Genomic DNA, 22131 nt, shown 5'->3' on the forward strand with positions numbered 1-22131 from the left:
GAAAGTTTTGGTCGGCCACTCTGAGCCGCCCGGAACAACGGAACACAACATTGTTGACAACTGTGGCTTGTCGGCAAACTTCTCCAGTTCTCTGAACAATGAAGCTGTCTCCATTAGTTTGGCTTGGCTTTGTAGTGGTTTCTGTTGGTTATCGTGAGTGCTAGCTAACTAATGAGCCGGGTTAGTTAGCTGGTAGGTTAACAGATTTGACTCATAACGCTACAGGGCATCTGTAGCTTGACATTAGCTAGCTAGCAGAGCTCAGCTACAGACACAACTAGCAGCAGCATGGGCGATGGCAGTGTCACTCCCAGGCTCGGCAACATGAAGGCGTTGCTTGGAATAGTTGCCGGAGCTGGAGCTTCTTACGGGATATACAAACTTATCAGCGGAGGAAGCTTCAAAAGAAACAAGAAAAGTGCCACCAGTGAAAGTCCTAGTGTGAGGAGCAGCCACCCCAGTGAAGTTAACCTACAGCCGGGCAGCCTGTTGGCCAAAGTGTCTGGACTGGATGTTGTCTGTCCCCGACCCACGGATGTTGGATCAGGTAAGAACCATAAAGCTCAGATAGTTAGACAATACTCGCACCAAATAGCTTATTTCTAAACTTATCTGACTGTTGTAGCGAAGTGAATATCTCAAGAGAATTTCTCAAAATGTCCTGTGTGTAAACATACACAATTACAAAATTCAAATGGAGTGCTTTTGACTTGTGAATACAGATTGGTTGTAGTCAGTCTCTTTCATTGCAAACACATATTAAACATCATTAAATGTAGGTTAAATGGCTTTTTCTGTTCCATAGGTGGCATCATCCACCAGTCCCCCGGCAACCTGGAGCCACAGCACCTGAAAATGCTGCTGTCATGTCTGCAGACCAGCGATAATCCATCTGACAGATGTCGGATCCTGCTTACGTTAGGAAATGCTGCTGCCTTCACTGTGAATCAGGTACAGTGGAAATATACTCTCTAAAACCTACTGCAAGTGATACTAGTACTGGTTGCTTTATTGCCAATCAAGTCTTTCTAACATGTACATGTACATTACCTTGTTAAAAGTTATGTTGCTGTTGTTTTGTCACTTCACTTCTAATTTCTTGTTTTGTCACTGATCCTCCAGAATCTAATACGGGAATTTGAAGGGATTCCTGTCATAGCTGGTTTTCTCTCTGATCCTACAGCAGAGGTTAGAGTGCAGACGCTGAATGCTTTGAATAATCTGTGTATGAACATCCAAAACCAGGAGCAACTAAAGGTTTGTTGCCATTCTGTACAGCAAATAGCATGCAATCTCTTGCTGAGAATTAGGTCTTTTTGTTTATATATATATATATATATATATATATATATATATATATATATATATATATAAAATAATATTCATATCCATTTTTTGTAGGGACAGACTTGTCTGACTAAAAGTCTTGTCTTGTAGGTTTATGTGCCTCATGTGCTGGAACTGATTGAGATGTCACCAGTGAATTCTGACCTTCAGCTTGGTGCTCTCAGGCTGCTGACAAACCTTTCAGTCACAGACAAACATCAACACTTGCTGAAAGAATCAGTTACTCTTTTACTGTCTCTGCTCGTAGTGAGCAATGAAGCATTACAGGTTGGTATCTTTACAGGTTGCCCCGGGGATGATATCTTTTACATTTCTTAAAAACTGATTGTTGAAAGCTATAAGTTGTCTTAAACAGTTCTTAACTCATGATACGATATGATACCACTGATATCTCTCTGAGATATTTGAAAATTGTAGCTGTAGTTGGAAACCAGTTAAGAGCATTAGAGCTGTTAATGCAACCACGTGAAATTATTTTTTGTTTCAGGTTCAGGCCTTGAAAGTGCTTGTGAATTTGTCCTCAAATCCAGATATGATGGATGACATTGTTCAAGCTCAGGTAAGTCTAAAGCGATGAAAATACAGTCTTAATCTTATAATTCTCATATAAGTCAAATAACCAGGGGTTTGTAATATTATACACAGTAAGTTATTTAGCGCAGCTGTGTTTAGTGTTCATCAAAACAAACAGAAATGCTGCAAAATCCAAGATATTTTTTTGTTGTCAAACTGTTGTGACAGGGCTCAGATTTCCAGGTTATAAATCCTCATTTTAATCTTGTTCTTGTGCTTTCTGCCTTAAGGCTCCAGCTTCTGTTGTGCTGCTTTTTGACGCACGAACAACCCCTGCGGTGCTTCTGCGACTGCTGACTTTTGCAGGGAACTTAAAGGCCTGGACGCCTTCGGCCCAAGTAGCTGATGAACTGAGGCGGAAGCAGGATTGCCTCTTCCGGGTCCTGTTAGATGAATCCTCCCAGCTCCACAGCAGACTGGTCCAGCTGCTTTCACACCCTGATGGGGAGATTCAAGCCCAGGTGGCTCGCATCTTGACGTAGATCTCTCTGTCTGCAGTCTTGATCCATGCATAGCTTTTGCTTCCACACACTTTACCAAAGCACCCAACCCATCACCCTTCAAGTTAAATTATAAATCTGTTGACATTAACCTTATAAAAGAACAGGCTGTGTAGCTTCCTGTGGATGCTCAGTTTACACCCCCCCCCCCCCAACTCTCTATACCGACAGTATTCCCCAGATCAATATTATCATCACACAAAACTAAATGATTTGTTCCACCTCATCAGCCACTTTCCCCCGATTTCCAGTCACTTACACTATAATTAACTGATGAGCAGTGAGTGAGCAGGAAGCAGGGAGAAACTATTCATTCAGTAGATTATAAAAACAGGCCACCGTTCCCTGTTTTTTCCTGCCACCAAGAGTTTTCTTTGCATTGCCAGAGACTATTTTCCTTCAGATATCCACAGTGCCCTTCCTTCCTTCTGGGACCTTCACCTACTTTCTCTGAAGATATATTTAGGTAAAATTTCTGAACCCAAACTCACTGCCAAAAGTTTTCTAGAGAATGTGTCCATGTGACTTGTGCAGCATGAGACAATACACTACCCCTCTGTGGTTCAGAGAGACACTTATCAGGAGAATTGAAGAGGTTTCTTGCTGCACTCAGCATCCCTTGGAGACACCAATGAACACCAATGGGTGTACTACAGCTCCAATCCTTGTTATAGACATTTTGGATTTAAAGATTACAGGATCTTTTATCTATGTATTTAATTTGAAAAAAGTGCATCATGATTTTAGAAAAGCCAAAGTGGGGTTAGCCTACAGTGCTAATGTGGAAAGGTGAGGGGTTCAGTATATCATGCAGATTTTGAAGTTGAACACTGCCTCTCCTGCATAAAAAGAGCTTGCTGTGGTGGTAAGGGCACCCGTTAAGGAGGTCACCTAGGTAAACTTTGCCTTTGAAAGTACACCGACCACAGCTGCCTGGACGGGTTGATCTGGGATGTGCCGGTATCGTTGATTGTCTCAGCTGGCCCACAAACACCTGCAAATCCCCCAGGGAGCAGCATGAGGAAGTTGCACGGGAAAAAGGATGTCTGGACTGCTGCTATTGTTTGATATCTACTACAACAGTCAGAGAGCTTGAAAATAGACGGAGGAGTCTTGGACAAAGCAGTAGTGGTGATAGCCATGTTTACTGTTAGTGAAAAATGTAATGCATAAAATGGTTGTTGAATGACAACAGTGATTGAATGTTAAATACAAGCCTAGTTATGTGAAGTTATGCACTGAACTGAAGCTGTGGACACATCTGCTCACTTGTTCAACAACATTTACAGAAAGGAGGATGGGTGTCGTACCTCTAATTTGCATGAAGAATTATTTCAAATATGATTTTTAATGCAAGGACTTTATGGCATGAGCCAGTCAAGGTGTATAGAAATGCTGCACATTTTTGATGTTTGGACACTGATGACTTTTATTTAACCCAAATCCTAAATATCTCTCAGGCAATATGGTTTACCAGAACAGATACAGCAGGAGTTGATTTATTTGTGACCTAGATTATCATATTTATTTAAAGACGTTAGCATTTTGCCTATAAAAGAAGAAATTTGTTTGTGTATTTGAATGGTTCAATAAATACCTTATGACCTATAATAATGGATCCATCTCCTTATTTCTCATGTGTACTCAAATGTATTAAACTAGAAACATTCGCTGTATGTGGTTAGATAATGGGCTGAACACTTTCCCTTTGGTTTTGTCTTATTTTGTGTTTCTACCATCTGAAAAAACTTTCTAGGAGCTTAGGTCTTTTTTTTTTTTTTTTATCATGTCAAAATGAAATCAATGCAATGATCTACGGGATTAAATATGCATTCCTGGTTTCACTGATATAAAAAATAAAAATCACTAAGTCCCCTTGTCAAAGCATGATTATTTTTGATGTGGGTGCTGCTGATGAATCACGACAACACCCTTTAAAATGAGGCTGATGATGATGATGATGATGATGATGATGCGTTCGGGTCTTTGTCTCCCTCTCCCTCCCTCCCTCCTCCCTCCCTCCCAGGCCTACATACAGCCTCCTCCCCCTCGGAACAAACGGGATGACCATCGCTGGATCTTTCTGTGCTCCATCAGAGTCAGACCGCGAATCAGTGTGTGCAGGCGGGCGGGCTCACACACACACACACACACACACACACACACACACACGGATCGAGGAGGAGGGGGGGTGCAGCATTTCGGATTAGCCGCATCAGCTATGAACATCCATAAGTAGAAGTTAACGGAGCTCTCAAACCACAAAACGCGTCGAGGATGAGCGGGAGCGCAGCGGCCGCAGGATCGGCTTCTTGCCGTTTCGCCCACTATTTTGTTGTGTGTGGAGTGGACGCGGAGACGGGCCTGGAGCCGGACGATGGAGCAGGTAGACTGGTCATCAAAACAGAGAAAAGACAGGAAATATATGTGTTTCATGACAGCCTTTATCATGAGCATTTACTGGCTCATATAGGCCTATTTGTAAATATGTTTTGATTGGACGTCACAAAGGCTTGTTTACAACATAGTATCTGCAAGCAGTCTTCTGTCTGTAATTCTGCCAAAAACAATTTATTTTAAATGATTTTTTATCAGAATTTACTAGTTCGTTTTTTTTTTTGGTAGGATGTGTGTATTTTTTAAACGTATCTCTGAACAAACACGGATGATGAAATGTATATATTTTGTGTATGAAACGGATAACCAGAAACAAAAACACAAATCTGAGAAAATGACCATTTTCCTATGAATTTGAAGCAGTTTCAATTTAATTTAAAATGACAAAATACACTGTATTACCCTGTAGTATTGTACTTTTGTATTGCCTCTGCTTGGGGGGAAAGCACATTCTGTTCACTGTGTTTTGATCATATTTTCAGGAGAGTATTCACAGTCAGCTGAGAATATAGCTTTGCTGCTTTCTGCAAGTCATCCACTGCTATACCTGGATGAGGAGCATAGCAGAGGAAGGGTTGAACAGAGAGAGGACAACATCATCCTCCCTGCCCAATAAAGCTGGAGCACAGATCCAGGCAGTACTTCATGGATAGCACAGGGCTGTGTGTGATTACACTGCTTTGTGAGTCAAAAAGCAGTGTGATTATCTCTGTGATATTCTGTTCAGCTCTTATCATTTTCACGGCCTCAGGCAGGAGACCTGTGTCCTTTTCTTACCCAAGCCAGAGGTGGTGAAGGAGGCGAAAGGAAACGGATGCAGTATTGCTGGTGGATGTGGGGGTTGCTACGGTGATGATTGCTGCAGTGTGGGGGCTTGTGATGTTTATTCGTGGTGGGTAGGATAGCGTTGTTAGGAATAGGGATATCAGGTTGTGTCGCTTTCTTCCACACTGAGGTGTTGACACTCAGCTTGGTTACGTGAGGACAGAGTCACCCAGGAGCTCTCTGTGGCTTCTGCACGTGTCCTGCTTTGTATGTGTTGTGTGTGTGTGTGTGTGTGTGTGTGTGTGTGTGTGTGTGTGTGTGTGTGTGTGTGTGTGTGTCTTCGTGGGGAAACAGAACCATGCAGGTCTGCTGAATACCAACACCTTTAATGTCACTTCCAGGTTTGAGTTGTGGAGCACAAACAATAGTCACACCCTGTATTCTCCTTGTCTCCTTTGTAGCAGCAATGTAGCTCATGTAGAGCACCTCCTCAGGGGAGAGATGGTAACCAGACATGCCTAACCCTGCTTGTTATTTCTCTCTTTCAGCCAAATGTCTGTTGAATAAGAGCACAAACTCAGATAAGAAAAATGTAAATGTAGGACAAACTGTATCATGCTTGAGCTCATAGCTCTGCTGCAGATTAGTTAGTGCTGTAACTAACCAGTGAGGACTTTGATAGCTGGCTCCCTGCGGCGGGTGACAGCGCCGCTGGCTAGTATATCTGAGCTTTACCAATCTGCTTATGTAACAGCAGGTCATCTCAGACCCACTGCAGCAGAGGGCTCTGCTCCTTTCAAGGGATTTCTGTCTCTGTGTGTGAGTGTGTTTATCTTTGCACACATATTCCACGAGCTGCAGTCAAGCAAGAGATGTTTATTCCCTCACGTACACTCGCCTTATAAGAGTTTCTGTGAGGTCATAGAATATCTCTTTCTGTGCGTGTAATTAGTGCATGCCTACAGCGAGACAATCTGCTCTTGTTGGCCTCTCAATAGATGCCACTGTGTTTTCTGCAGCCTGATCAAATTTCACATGACGTTGCCTGTTTGAATGCTGAATGGCTGAGGCTTCAGCGCCTGTTTAGGCCAGATGACCGTCACATGGCGATGACATCAGCGGAGGGCGCAAACTCCCTCCGACCAAACTTTTGAGAGCTGTGCTATTTAGAGGTGTATATATCTTGCACTTGTCTTATTAATACACATGCTGCTTGTACGCAGAATATCCAGCCTGAGCTGTTTTATTTTTGGGCGCTCAGCACTTACTTTTATCCTGTATTTTAAGCAAATGAGCCCAGCCCCACATCTCTGTCTCAGGCTGAGATGAAAAGCAAAATTTGTCGTTTTTTGTCATCTGTTTCACCTTCAATGGACAGACAAGTCTGTAATGCAAAGACAGAGTAACTTAAACAGTTTGAGCCTAAAAGGAATATCTTCTCATCAGTCAGTGCCAGCTGACATTTGCTGTCATTTTAATCTCCTTCCACTTTTCATCTCCGTCCTCATCTACTCATGTAATGATGTGACGAATGGGACGGTGGGGGTAATTCAGCTGCTGAATATGACAGATGTCTACCTTTATGGCGGTTCAATCATCCCTGATGAAGTGCTCCTGTTTTAGGGATGGAGGACCATTTTGGGACAGAAATCTTTGTGATGAATGTCTGAACCGTGGAATGAATATGTTTGTCCTCCAAAAAGATCGACAATATTGATATTATAGTGACAGTCATAAGGACTTGTAGTTACTGAAGATTAGAGCAGAAGCAATTAATTGATTAATTGACCAAAATCTGCAACAACTTTGTTAATCAAGGAATTATTTTAAATACTTTTTTTGCAAACATTAATTTGTTCCAGCATTTTAATTGTGAGGATTTGCTGACTAATGTGATAGCAAACTGAATTTGTTTGGAGTTTTGGACTGCTGATTAGACAAAACAAGCTATTTGAAGATGTGACCTTGGATTTTCTGTCACTGTTTTCTGACATTTCATAGACCACATGATTCATTCATATGAAAATAATCATTACTTGATGATGTAAAGCGTCCTGCATCACACTGGCTTGTGTGTATTTGTTCGCATGATGAGAGAGGAGGGAACATGCTCATTACCGCCGAACTGAAACAGGCACTTAATCTGTCATTCAAACGCTTAAACAAACCTCCCTCTTGCTGTTAACACAGGAAAAGAGCGAGACTGCGTTAGAATGTGTTTTGTGCAAACTCTTTGGTGGGAACTCATGTCGTGTGGAGTGTGGGTTTTAATCGGGTCAGCTGATGAAGCTCAGGCTGACGCAACAGCTGACGAGCTTTGTCTCATGGTTATCTTCGAGGCCACAGCGGATGTGGCTACCATGGCAACTAGGTGTCCTTGTGCAAGGCTCAATTCTGCCTCTCAACGGCAACATCAATTTGTATCCTTAGCAAAGAACATTGACTCCCCCTCTTGTCACTGTGATCCATTAGCTTCGGTCTCCCACCTACGAGTTTGACTCAGTTTAAGTCGAAGAGGGGCCTCCTCCTGTTTCCTCTCTCGGGGTCCTGTGCGTCATCTTGTAGGCACGTGAGGTGGATGTTCCTGAATGCTGAATGAGTGCGTCAGAGCTGGCAGCTGAGAGAAGACTGCTCGCGTGCCGTTTGCAGGTGGATTTGTTCTTGTAATGCAGTGATGTTGGTTAAAGGTTGATTCTGAGTATTCATGTTGGATTTGTAAAATGGGGAAGACAGTGAAGAGCACTGTTCAAGGGCATCCCCTCAGAAAGTTGATGAATAATGAAAGTACTTCATTCACTACTGTCAGTCGATTACACACTCTGAATCATACACACAGTGTATTTCTAGGCTCTGCTCTCTTTTGCAGCAGCTCCTCTTCATCCACTCTTCATCACACAGGCAGCACTCTGTATGTAACCGGAGCTAGAAGCTGACACAGGCTGCAGAGATTGAAGAGAGGAGAAACTTGAGGCAGACAGGGCAATGCATCAAATATGTGCTTTGTAGGAATATATAGAGATTTCTTGCATGGGCTGCAAATGCGATCCTTTTGTGTACATGTAGCTGTTTTATAGAAATCTCTCATCCTTGCTCCTGAGCCTAAAAGCTCTTGTTGTATGAATAAACAGCATATTTCTGTCCTAGAGGTGTAAAGGGTTTCCTACTGCAGTGTCAGGGATGAGGGGTGTTGCACCACTATTCCAGTCTATCTCTATAGTAATGAGTTGAGTTACATAACCCTTGGAAGGGTTTTCCCTCTTCGCTGTAGAATGGTCCTTGCTGTCGACAACAGATGAACTTTTTTTTTTGTATCAGTGTCAGACAAGGTCGTCCTGTCGGAGCTTTTTCATAAATCAAAGCTGCTGTCAAATTGAGACGTCCTCTGTTCTGTCCTTTCTGTCTCGCTAGGAATTGTGATTCAGCAGTGATGAAGGTCAAAGATCACTTTGCACTGATATATTAATATCATCATACTCTTCTTTTTTTATTTTGTCTGTCTGTCTCTCAGGTGAAAGCTTTGAGCAGAGCCCCATTCGACGGTCCTTCAAGTCAAAGGTTCTTGTGCACTACCCTGAAAACACAGACAGGAACCCCTTCAACAAAGATGCTGTCAACATGGTGAGAGTTTGGATTGCACATAACTGGGCCTCTTCAGCATTGGTCATTTTATCTCACAACCCATGGAAATGATAAGGAAGGACAAGATGTGCCTGTTTGTAGGACAAATATATTGTTGCTCTTCCATCCAAGTGTAAGTGAACAAGGCTACAATGACAAAAGAAACATGATAATAAAATCAACTGGAAAAAGTGTAGAGAGACCCATACTCTACCTCTCACGTACTTTTCTCTTTCTTTTTTTTTTTTTTTAAATCTACTTACATGTTCATAGTTCTTTGCTGGAAAAGCAGGTCAGGATGATGAAAGGATAAACCTCGAAAGAACTGGTAGCAGTCCAAGGGAATCAAGTTTTGAATTTTAGACCTAGTCTTCCTTCTTTGACAGGTTAAAATTTGTAGTAAACTGCTTCCCCACACACAGTATATGACTTTACTAAACAGTTTTAATGTCATTTTATTCACATCTGGAAACACCTACATTTTAAAAGTACACAAATACCACATAACATTATCAATATTAAAATTCCACTTTATTCTAAATGCTCTTTTATGTTTTCTCCTCTTCTTCATTCTTCACCACCCTCTCTTCAGCTCTGTATGCCAAGGGGTCTATCTTTCCGCACTCAGGCAGACAGACTCGATCCTCAGTTCCACTCATTTACAATGTCTTCTGATGATGGCACACGTTCCTACGGCTTCGTTCACACTTTCTATGAGGAGGTGACCAGTCCTCAGATCATCACTGCCATGCAGACTCTCTATCAGATGCACCAAGTGGAGCGCCAGTCCTCCTCATCGGCCTCCTCTCCCTCCACCTCGTCTTCATCTGCCTCCTCGCCCTCCACCTCCAGCATGGACTCTCTTGTGAGCAGCTTGGATGAGTCAGATGCTGAGTCCCTGGCTGGAGTTTCTGGCTACCTCGGCTGTGCAGGCTCCTTCGATCCAGCACGTGACACCTTGTACGTGTCCAAAGCCCTCTGCCTCGTGACGCCGCTCCCTTTTCTTCAAGCTTCACGGCAGTTCCTGTCTCAGCTGCACCAGGCTGTGACATCACACACGGCGCCACCTCTCCCTCTGGAGAGCTACATCCACAACATCCTGTACGAGGTGCCCCTGCCTCCACCTGGCAGGTCGCTGAGGTTCCACGGGGTGCAGGGGCCCATCATGTGCCAGCGGCCTGGGCCGGGTGAGCTCCCACTGGGGGAGTATCCTCTTGGAGAGGCGTTCTCCCTGCTGGGTGTCGACAATATGGTGCAACTACTTACCTGTGCATTTCTGGAGACGCAAGTCCTACTTTATTCCCAAGGTAAACACCATATTCACTATTCAGCATGCTTGAAATCAGAAAAAGATATATTTAAAAAGACATCAGTTTTAAGACATTGCAGGAGAGCATTTGTGTGAGTAAACTGAAGAGCACCTTAATCAATCTCTATCAGTTGTTTTTTTCCAGAACCTGTAGCAAAGCAGCTGTTTCCATTAGATTAGTTAGATTAGGTTCCATTTTCATTGGAATAGAGTAAATAGAAATTAACCAGACAAAATGAAACAAAATATATAAAAAATGCATAAAACAAAACAATTTACAAGGCAGTTACTACACAGGTGACCTACAGTAATAACATGACAGATGGATTTGAATTTGAATACTGCAGGGAAACTTACATTGTGACTTATGTCATATCTTTCTCATCAGACTACCAGCGTTTGATGACAGTGGCAGAGGGTGTCACCACCTTGCTATTCCCGTTCCAGTGGCAACACATCTACCTGCCCATCGTTTCTGCGCCGTTACATCACCTCCTGGATGCCCCTGTGCCATTTATGATGGGCATCCAGCGTAGAGAAGGAGCCCAGCGATCCTCTCTCCATTTACCACATGAGGTACAGCACTCAACAAGGGGATCATGTGTGAAACACATCTGTTGTTTTTCCTGTGAATGTGCCAGTCAGTACTTCAGGATTTCAGTAAACATTCGCACAAAAGAATCTAAAAATGTTTTGTTAAACTGTAACCCTCTCACAGGCACTTACTGGTATCCTCCACTTGCATGACAATTTGCCCGCTGCCTTGTCGAGGCCTTCAAATCTAGTCCTGCAACTGAGATCACTTCATGCAGCATGAATATCTCACTGGAGCCTCTTTGAAGTCGCTCTGCCCCAGAAAAGAGGCAATAGAAAGAAAGCTCGGGGGGATGAAAGCAAAACACAGAGCTTGAGAGATCCAGAATAATGGGACTTGCTGAATAATTAATGGAGAATTAGGGATCACCACTTATTTCTCGAGCTGTGCAATTTGAAGGAAGTGGGAAATATTTTAATCATACTGATAATTATTGGTTGGAATTCATCAGAACAGTAATAAATGCACAGTTTGGCTCAGGTGAATTTGAGAAAAACATTTAATAAAATTGGTAAAATAAAATATAATGAGTTGAGTGTTTGATCCTTTTCCTTTTTTTCTTCTTTGGATCAAAGAGATGATGAAAGACATATACTAAGAGGTGAAGACATTAACTAGGAAGATGAGGCTGCAGAAAGTAGGCTGCCAGGGTAAGAGGATGTCTGCCTCTTTCCACTCACATCTCCCAACTTCCCCTGAGGCTACAAACTGACTGCCTGAGGTCACTGTTGAAGGTCGTGTTGCTGCTGACTGCGCTGTGCTCAACTGCTGCTTACAGAGGCAGTTTTTTTTTAATCAGTGCCTGTCTTTCACACAAAGTTCTATTAGTCATTGCTCAGCAGCTTCCTGGGCACAGTTTTTGCACAGGTTTCTGATGTTGTTTGCAGGTGTGAAAGTGAGAGACTGAGCAGTTTCTCCTGTTGCAGTGATAGCAGTAATCATAAGATAATTCTTCCCATGCTAATGTCCTGTGAGGGCTTACCGCAGTGGAATGCCAAGAATCTATTTATGAAATGTAAATCTTCATCTCTGATCTTAATTGGATGTTAAAGCTCAGCCACTTTGTCTACATGAGATGAATAAGAGTCTGCACATTGTGACTGGTTAAACCTATTATGATTATCTGATGGAGGAGCCAGCTGAACAGTCGTGTTTGTCTCATGCTTCTACACAGGCCAATCTTTGCTTTGTGGATATTGACAACCACTGTGTTGAAGCCCCTGAGGACCTTCCCATGTTTCCAGAGCAGACTGAGCTAATCCAGGAACTGAGCGAGGTACTGATGCGTTTTGGGGTCCCTCCTCTGGGTGGTGTGATCACTAAGCCCACCACCATCACCACCACCGCCTCCCCTCGCATGAGCAGCCTCGTCCTGGAGGATCTGATGGAGGACAGAAGGAACGGGAACCTCGGAGGTGAAGAGCTGGCAGTGCTGGAGAGGCTGCAGGCTCTAGCCCGGAGGTGCGGGGGAGGGAAAATGTCAGACAGCGGGAAGACGCTGGGACACGAATTCGAAGAGGAGGAGGAAGAGCTGAAGGCTGCGAAGCTGAACATTCAGCTGAGGGAGGTGTTTGCTGGACGTTTTGCTGCCATGTTTGGCAGGTATGAAGAGTTCGTCATCCACAGTGCTCTGGACCTGGACTCCTGGTTGAGCAACCGAGAGGCGACATTCAATTTTGACAAGGTACTTCAGTAGATGTCAGGATTGTGTTTATGTCTATTATTTCCACATATATTAAGATTGTTTTTCTGTGTTCTTTTGATTATGATACAAAATCCCTGCAGATGTTGATTGTGTTTACTTGTGGTTTAAAATATTTCAGGGCTCCTTCCTGTCAGTTCAGCCCACAACCCACTTGCGTTTCTTGTCTCGGTTCCTTGAGACATCCATGTTTTCTTCTTTCGTGGATGGGAAAGTGATATCTCGCTGGGCGGATAGAGAGCCTCTGCAGCAGCTGTTTGACAACCGACTGGAGAAAGAACGACTGTATGACACAGACAAGGACTCCTATACCTGTCACTACAGGAAATGCACCACGCTCTTTGAGTCAGGTACTGTGAAGTTGCTCATGATCAAAAGAAGATGAAATAAAGTACTAAGGCATTCACATTGATGCAAGATAACTTCAAATATCAACACCATATTCCTACATGTTTGAACACAAGCCAAACGATGCAGCAGAAATCATGTTAAAGCATTTCTGGTCCAATGTTTCACTTGATACCTCATGCATCATTGTTGCTCTCTGTCACCAGGAAAAGTTTAATCTAACTTGACTTCATTTCCATAGATTTTCATCTGACAGTGATGTGCAGGTTTACTGCACAGGTAGGCAGTGACAAATATATGAGTGAAGGGACAGTAGCACTTAATACTTAAGTTATTACAGGTGGTCATTTAAGAAGCTTTACATTTTAGTGACAACCTACAACAAACCAAGAGTAACAGTGGACTGTTTGACCAGTTTCCTTTCAGTATTTACCGGTAGATTGAAACCCCAACTGATCATTTGAGCTGGAGGATGTGATTGAAGTGGTGGATGCCAGACTTAGCAGAGGGTATCTGCAAATCTGTTGCCATCTGTCCTTCAGTTTGGGTTCATATGTTGATCATGTTGCTTGGCCTTTCTGCAACCACTGCTTTTTCTCTTTCTCTTGTAATAAGCACCGAGGATCTTGCTTAAACTGTCCTTAGTGGGGCTGCTGTACCAGAACAATTAACTATGTAAATTATAACAGATGGAAATATTTCTTAAATGAAAATGAAAATCAAATAATCTGATAAATAACTGAAACAAAAAGGCGGTGGGATAGAATCAGATATGGGGGGGGGGTAGGATCACAGAACTGGGGCGGGATGAACTAAATGGTTAGGGCGGGGGATGAACATTATATAAGAGGAGGGCTTTGTATCCTATGAAAACCTTCCTGCTTTGAAGTGCTGCCAACCGCACTGCAGAAACTGCCCTGCTCACATCTCAATCTGTCTGTGTCAGTATTCACATTTAGACTCTGCGTCAGAAATGTTGTTTTTTCTTTTCCATCACACTGTCAGTTGCATTATGTCTGTAATTTGTCTTATACTGTGTGTCTCCTTGTAACAAAACAAACTTAGCAGCACTTATCCAGCTTGAATACAAGTCTGTGTTTACCTCTGCAGCCCAGGCAACTGAGCACAGGCTGCTGAAGGCCGACCACACAGCCATACACCCCCACCTGCTGGACATGAGGATTGGCCAGGGTCGTCACCAGCCAGGATACTTCCCTAAGCTGCAGGCTGATGTGCTTGCACAGGGACAAAACACCAACAAGTGAGCCTCATTCTCTGCTGTTCAGAAAACCTTGTGCCCAAAGCCCAGGGAGTACTGGCAGGGGGTACCTCCTGGTTGTACAAGGAGTAGCTCAACTAATTCAAAAGAAAAAAAGATTTGATTAAAACCAATACATCCACATGTTTAGTTTGACAGAAAATAGACAGATGAGATATATAATTAGCGTGATGCTGATTTTGTAATTTTTTATCAAAATAAACAGTTAACCTAACTATGAATATACAAAAGGTTGAAGGAGTTAGTTAAAGGTAATGGATAAACGATTAAAATAGCTAAAAGTAATGGAGTAATGGCTGGCATTGTTAGCTAAAAATAACGTACCAGCAGTTGCAATAATTAACGAGTGATGGATAAAATAGTTTAATAGCTAAAGGTAATGTAGAAATATTCAAAATTTTCTGTTCCTGCCTTTACCAAGAATTTGGCCCAAGTATTAATTTAATTGTTAATTTAATTGTTTCATACAATTTAATTGTATGAAACAATTATAGCAGTGATATCCACTTTTATGTCAGTAGTAGTGTTATTTAACATCTGGTTTAAAATCAATGAAAATGAAGATTTTTTTATCTGAGGTACCCCCTCAGATAAAAAAGGTTCAGAACTGGAATCATTGCATTTGGATATCATTACATATAGTTGCGAGGGTTTACCAAAATACACATACATGATTTAAACACAGAGCCAGCACATACTTGTTCTCTGCATCAACAGGTGGTCCAGTCGTGTGACAGCATCACGCAGGACTGACCCCAAGAGATCAACGATGACTGATCACTCAGGAGTGGACAATGAACAGAGACAGGTACTTTTCATGGGTAAACACACAGACACACTCTGAAGGGGTTAATGACGATTGTGCCTGATTTATCACCTTTTGGTTTATTTAACAGAGGCACACATTTGCAAGGAAGAACCTCCGTCAGTCCAAGCTACTTGACCCGTCGCCTCAAGCCGTCACTCAGACTCACAGAGAGTTTGTTGATGGGCTGCTGAGCGAGTGTCGTCTGAAGGTGAGAGCTCTCATACTGCGCAGTGATGGCGGCATTACAGGCCACTGATCATCGTTCAAGGTTAATGCCACAAAATGTTCTCTGTTTTTTTTTAGACAAAACGGATGCTGATGGAGAGGATGGGGAAGGAGAGTCTGGAACTTGGTCAGGGAGAAGCCAACATCACAGGCCTGCAGGAAAACACACTCATCCATGGTCTGTGTGACCTACTGGAGAGAACCTGGGGCCATGGTCTGCAGCTGAAACAGGTCAGACTCACAAAAACATGTAATCCAACATGCCCTGTCACCACAGATGACCTACAGAAACATCTGGAATTGCGTGTCCTTGTGTAAACAAATTTACATCATGCACATGAAAGAGATAAATGTATGAACCGGCTCAATGTTGACAATGTGTTTACTGTGAGCAGGGAAAGTCTGCTCTTTGGTCCCATCTGCTTCACTACCAGGCGGCCCAGGGGAAGATGGAGGCACCAGCTGAATCTCCAGGTCAGAGCACAACCCTACTGTTTTGTTTTTCTTGTGTAAATCACTGAGCTAAAAGTCGTCTGATCGTTGGTGTTAAACTTGCTTCCTGTTTAGGGTCTAATGCTTCAGACCAGAGAACATTTGATGATGGCGCTCAGCTCCTGAGAGGATCCTTAATACAGGATATGAGGTAATGAGAGAATACATACTGGGATGTTGGAAAGAGTTATGTATCTGTGGTGAATGCTGTATATGGCATTAAAGGCTCCGTTTGTGACCTATGCTTTTTTGTTTTATAAAAGAAATGCAAATGAAAAAATGCCTTAGGCTATACTAAGTGCTGCTTCATTTTCCCCTTTTAACAGATATTTTGGCTGAGGTTTAGAAGACAAAAGCTTCGATTTTTTTAAATACCAATATGCAATACACACATTATATCTGCAGGTCTGTTCTGGTGGGGTCACGAGGTTAAATATCATGGTCACAAGCTTTGATTTTTCTAAATGATGAACGAAATACTGAGAAGGGTCAATAAATACGTTATAAGAAAAGGCTGAATATTAGAGCTTGTTTGTCTGTTGTTCTTCTAGGTTTATCCAGACCATGAGTGAGAGTCTGTCAGAGGTGGGTCAGGCCCGGGCCTGGATCCATCTGGCTCTAGAGAAGAAAATGCTTTCCCATCACCTTAAAGAGCTGCTTACAAACCAGGAGCTGCTCCGGTCAGAATTCACTCATAGTTCAGATGTTACTCAGATTTGATTTATGTTAAGTGTTGTAACTTTGACTTTTTTTCCTCTCTTGTCCCCCAACAGGCAGCTATATAAACCTCATGCATTCCTACTGTGTGAGGAAGAAAGGGAGCAGTTTTTGTTTCATCTGCTCTCTCTTAACACTGTGGACTACCTCTGTTTTACACGGGTCTTCACCTCCATCAGTAAGTCCTGTAAACTTTAACAACAAAGTGGTAAAAAATTCCTGGAGGTTTTATAGCCTGCAAAGACGCTGAAAGTTTGCATTCAATTGTTCACCCATCCACATGCCAAACTTTCTTCAACTCATAGTATACAGATTAAAATCACCCATCACTGGAAAATCCTGTTCGATCTGATTATTGTCAGAAGAGTTCTACAAGTTCAAGTGCGAAGGAAATGACCAAATGATTTAATAAAACTTTGCTGCTGGTGTCTTGTGTCTATCTAGGTATTCCATACCGTGTTGTTATCATACCCATGAAGAAGCTGAGCATTGCAATGGCAACAGTTAACCCCTGGGTGTGTGTATCAGGGGAACTGGGTGATTCAGGAGTTAGACAGATCTCGAAGAATACGCAAGAGATTTTTTTCCAGGTTTGTATACACCCCTCAGCATTAATGTCAACACACTGATCAACAAACTGAGAGCTGATCTTGCTGTGGTCTGTGTTTTTTTTTTTAATCTAAGTGCAAGAACCTGGGCAGGCTGAGCACTCTGCAGCTTGGACAGGAGAACTCTGGTTTGCTGGCCAAGTGTCTGATTGACTCTGTGATGGTATACAATGAGATCACTGGACATACCTACAAGTAAGATTCATCCTCTGACCTTGATCTCATCAGTGAACACTTACTGTGTCTTTACTGCACAGTGACTAAATGTGCAAAAATGTTTGTGGACAGCAGCTTCATGTTTGATAATGTATCAGACGGTGATGTCTAAATGATCCTGACTGTCAAACGTTGGATTGTGGAGCTCTCTTAAACACTCCCCTGAGAAAGCTGATTTATTATTAGATAATAACATAACGTAGACAAGGAAAATAAGTGACCAGATGTTCCCTGTGATGGATTACCTATCTGGTTCAGGTCTCTGCAAATTTATTTAATAAATGGACTGAAACCAGCTGCTTCTTAATATACAGTAAATCAATCTAGAGATATATTGTATGCCTTGGAAAATGGTTTGCAATAATCTAAATTATTTGTGATTTGTTATAAATGGGCTTAAACATACCAAACCAAAAGGTGCTTTAAGGTGCTTGGTGCTTGAAGCCATTTAGAAAAATAAACTATGTGCACCTGGCACACTACACAAGCTGATGAGAACAGATGTCCCTCGGCATGCCCTTGTGTAGTGAATCATATTATTATTATTATTTTTATGTTGAACATAATGAAACACTTTGTCCTCTTTCCTTTCAGGTTCCCATGTGGCCGATGGCTGGGGAAAGGCGTGGGTGACGGCAGCTTGGAAAGAGTTCTCATTGGTCAGCTGGTGTCACCTGGTGGAGATGAGGATGCTGGAAGGTGGACAGGGACGCCTCCAGAGCTGGCCTCTCCTTCTCAGAGTGTTCGGACAGTGCTGGGATCGCTTGGCAGCCGAAGCAGTACGTACTGACAAAGAACACATTCTTTAGTACAATAGCTGACCTACTTGTTGGTAAGCTCACCACAATAACAGATTCTGCTCCTGTATCACCTTTCTATTTAGCCCCTGTTCTCTCCCCCTGATGTTTGTCATCGTTCATCCTCAAGTTTCTATTTGTAACTGTTCTGCATTTATGTTGTCAGGAATGCTGTCTGTAGAAGTACAAGAAGACATGAGGGAGGCGGCAAATAACCTTGTTAAGCACTTCCACAAACCTGAACAAGAGGTATGTGACTGTAATAGTGTGCCCCCACGATTCAGCTCTTGCTTTCATTTAGCCTGTTGGCTCACCCAGCTAAAATAAGGGGAGAAAATAGTTGATGCAGAGAAGAGCGATGTGTTGCACTATCAACCTCCTGCGTGTTATTTTTATCTCCAACACGCTTCATTACCCCGGCTTCTCCAGCCTGGGCCTCATTTGTGTATCAGACAAGACTCTCTCATCTCAACAGCAAGTTAAAAGCACTGAAGAGACTTGATGGATCACTTCAGTTCATCTGTAATGGGCCTTGAAGTCACTGTAATAACATCTCTAGTGCATTAATGTACAAGCACTGTTTTGTTTACTTCCTCTTAGTAAATACGAGCCTTCTTAAATAACAAAATAAACAAATTGTTGAGGAGAATTTTGGAAAACTGCAGTGCTTTCTATCTCTACTATGAGCGGATTTACTGAAGTTGTAAGATGAACCTCTTGCTTACAGTGCCTCTGTTAACTCTCTGGTCTTGTTTCTTCCCTCCCAGAGGGGAAATTTGACTGTCTTGTTATGTGGTGAGGGAGGGCTGGTGCTGTCCTTAGAGAAGTTCCTCCTCCACGGGTTCAAATCCAACCGTCTTTTCCAGAGGAACGTATTTGTTTGGGACTTTGTTGGTAGGTACTGTGAGTGTGAGTTTATTAAGAGCATCCAATAAACATTAAATGTATGTTTTTCCTGTACCTCTCATGGATATCTATTTCCTGTCTCCATCTAGTGGCAGTGAATATGAGTTTCTTAAATTAATTTTCTTGCAACAAAACATGATTGATATGTTTTGTTAACAGCGTTACATGATCCATCTCCAGTGTTTGTTTTTTAAAGCCTGATTTTACATTATTGTCAGTATATCAATGAGTTACATAATGACAGTGTGACCAACTCCTTCCCACAGAGAAGGCAGTGGTTTCCATGGAGACAGCTGATCAGATGGGCGACCTGCATGGGTCAACACTGACAAAGGGTCCACCTTGCGACTCACTGTGCCACTACGTCAATGCCATCAATGCCTCGCCTCGAAACATCGGAAAAGAGGGCAAGTTCCAGCTGTTCGTCTGTCTTGGAATCAGGTGAGTGTTCATCATTTCAAAAATGACAGTTTAAAAACTCAAGCAAGAGAGAGTCAAAGTGCGACTCCCCAAAACACCCAATTAGGAAAACATTATTCTAATTTATTTGTTAAAAGCTCATTACATTGTGTTGTACAAAGATGATACAGTTTCCTTTCTGAGGCAATGAGGAAGTGGCCTGCAGCAGGACTGTATGACTGCTTTCTCTCACTGACCTATTTACATGACAGACAGTTCAGCAAGGGAAAGAATCAGCTTTCGTCCACTAGTTAGGTAAAAGACCAAGAAATCATTCATATCTTTATTAGTAAATTTGATAAACATGAAAAAAAATGAACATTTTATTTTAAAATTAACTGAAGATGCGACTTCATATTACTGCTGTTCTTGAATCACATCATGAAATCCTTTATTTTGCCTCGCCTCTGCAGAACTAGTCAGAATCAGTAAAGGAAAGGTTAAAATTTAGGTGTTACAGTTTGCTGAAATTTAAGTAGCAATAATTTATTAGGAATGTTTTTGATTTTTCTCCATGTGTTGTGTAAATAAAGGATATAAATAAATATATAATAAAGGAAACTGTAAGAACAGTAAAGCAATAAATTTGGGATGTATTGTGTCCAATGCCTGTAACTTGGTCATTTTAAAGATATTATTTCTTACGACACCGAATGAACTGAACATTCAGATTAATGAACAGTGAAAGCGTGCCATTCCACTATGAAAGCTGTTTCAAGAGAAAGTACACGACTCTGGTTCTGTCCTGCACTTAGTTAACTTGCTTTCAGTTCAATACCAAACTTCAATAGGCATTTATGGGATCGTAACTGACCTGTTCCTCTCGGTAGGGATCGGCTTCTCTCTCAGTGGCTCCCCCTGTTGGCAGAGTGTCCTCTGACAACGCGGACATATGAGGAAGGGGCTCTGCTGCGGGACCGTGCAGCTGTACACTCACTTTCTCGCATCTTACACACACTCAATGAGTTCACCATCACCCTGGAGATGGCACTGGTTAAAGGGGTTGACCTCTGACCCTGACGGATAAGATTGGAGTTCAGCTCCCAGCTCTGCAACCTACTGCAGGAATGCGAATGGCTTAAGATATTCATAATTCCATCTTGCAGGAAAGGGAAGTATATTCAGACATTTGAGAAATGTGACTTTATCATAAAAAAAAAGAACAGAACAGTGGACCTGATGAAGTCACTGGCAACTCCAGCTCCAGACATATTGCCTTGTTCACCGATGTAAATGTCTTAGATACTTTATTTGCTTCAGGAAATAGTGAGATTTTTCCTATGCTTGTTTACACTGTGAAATTCTGTTTCCTCAAGGAGAAATGGAGTCATTCATAATCTCACATCCACAGTAGATATTTTCACAGCTCACACCATTTACTGTACCTGACCCTAGGACAACTATAACTCTTCTTCTACTGCTGTATTGCTTGCACTTTTAAACTAAGCACATGCATGGCCAAAATCAGTTTCTTTGTTTGTTTGTTTATGTCTTAGTGTGTTGTGATCTGGAATATCAGGACTCAGGCCTTATTATATAAACATTTTTCTTGACATCATTCATTGAAAATATTAATATATATATGAAAGAAAGATAGTGTTCCCATACTATGTTATAATGTTATATTATTATGCTCTTGTTAAACTATGTAAGGTCTGGCCTGTTTCTCCTTGTTTATTTCAGTTTGTGGTCACAAGCTGAGCAGACTTGTGCTCATGAAACCCTCCATTGGTCAAACACTGAAACTAAACTGGTGTCCTAATTGTGTCAGTTCAAGTAGTCTTTGCCACTGTCAGAAAGTATTTTTTTCCCTCTCTCATTGTAAATATTTAGCATCATTAGATCTTTCATAGAATTGTGGCCATTTGTTATTATGGTATAATGAATTTGTGGCATTTTTTTCTGTATAAAAGCATCTTGTTTGTGTCTGTGTAAAACAATAGATCCCACTATGGACACACTTTACTGATTATGTGGATTAAAAGTCATGCTGTTTGTTTCTAAACTGTTCAATTGTCTTTGAAAAATCCAGACAATGAATAGAGCACAGGTTCTTAAAAATGCTAGGTTTTCTGTTGATGTCGCGTTTAATTCAACAGTTGAAGAATTGTGAAAATGCCGTCTCCTGCACTCTCCTGCAAGCACTATGTAACCCACAATGACCAAGCCTCTATATCATTTAAATACAGATTAGAGAAAGCAATAATTAACTGTTATTTATGAAATGTGTTGTCAAAGATTAAAGTTAATATTGACATACGTGACATGTCTTGGTATTGAGTTTTTTGTGCTATTTACTTTAAATCTGTGATGTCCGAAAGGATATGATAAGATTCCTGCATAGTCAAATTTTCAGTTGCAAAACAGAGTATATGCTGTATACTCACTACATAGGACTAGTTGCATTTGATGTTTACAAAGAATTTGACTTTTTTAGTTTGCCAAATGCCAACTTGATTGCTTGACTACA

General features: G+C 41.9%; 2 protein-coding genes across 3 annotated transcripts in view; both read left to right on the forward strand.

Annotated features, from left to right (window-relative positions):
* LOC139635085 (DENN domain-containing protein 5B-like) overlaps positions 1-21920 on the forward strand; it is a 27489-nt gene extending 5569 nt beyond the window's left edge. The window contains exons 5-25 of one of the 2 annotated variants that reach the window (XM_071502048.1): positions 4447-4806; positions 9091-9200; positions 9793-10507; positions 10898-11085; positions 12279-12788; positions 12928-13156; positions 14265-14415; positions 15151-15241; positions 15330-15449; positions 15545-15697; positions 15862-15940; positions 16034-16109; positions 16510-16638; positions 16732-16853; positions 17120-17265; positions 17360-17478; positions 18094-18278; positions 18463-18545; positions 19064-19190; positions 19469-19643; positions 20492-21920. In XM_071502048.1, coding sequence (XP_071358149.1) covers positions 4698-4806; positions 9091-9200; positions 9793-10507; positions 10898-11085; positions 12279-12788; positions 12928-13156; positions 14265-14415; positions 15151-15241; positions 15330-15449; positions 15545-15697; positions 15862-15940; positions 16034-16109; positions 16510-16638; positions 16732-16853; positions 17120-17265; positions 17360-17478; positions 18094-18278; positions 18463-18545; positions 19064-19190; positions 19469-19643; positions 20492-20675 — 3801 coding nt within the window. In that variant the 5' untranslated portion in view covers positions 4447-4697 and the 3' untranslated portion in view covers positions 20676-21920. The remainder of the gene's footprint in view (positions 1-4446; positions 4807-9090; positions 9201-9792; positions 10508-10897; positions 11086-12278; positions 12789-12927; positions 13157-14264; positions 14416-15150; positions 15242-15329; positions 15450-15544; positions 15698-15861; positions 15941-16033; positions 16110-16509; positions 16639-16731; positions 16854-17119; positions 17266-17359; positions 17479-18093; positions 18279-18462; positions 18546-19063; positions 19191-19468; positions 19644-20491) is intronic. The other variant, XM_071502058.1, reaches the window with a different exon arrangement.
* On the forward strand, positions 30-4031 carry armc10 (armadillo repeat containing 10). The gene is made up of 6 exons (XM_071502155.1): positions 30-547; positions 806-951; positions 1123-1257; positions 1438-1614; positions 1835-1906; positions 2151-4031. Exons 1-6 carry the CDS (start codon positions 289-291, stop codon positions 2400-2402), a joined length of 1041 nt encoding a protein of 346 aa, XP_071358256.1. The 5' UTR covers positions 30-288; the 3' UTR covers positions 2403-4031.
* Positions 21921-22131: the final 211 nt, after the last annotated feature.

Source organism: Trachinotus anak, unplaced genomic scaffold (assembly GCF_046630095.1).
Source record: "Trachinotus anak isolate AG129_WGS33_773 ecotype Australia unplaced genomic scaffold, CSIRO_AGI_Tana_v1 ptg000002l, whole genome shotgun sequence".
Lineage (NCBI taxonomy): Eukaryota > Metazoa > Chordata > Actinopteri > Carangiformes > Carangidae > Trachinotus > Trachinotus anak.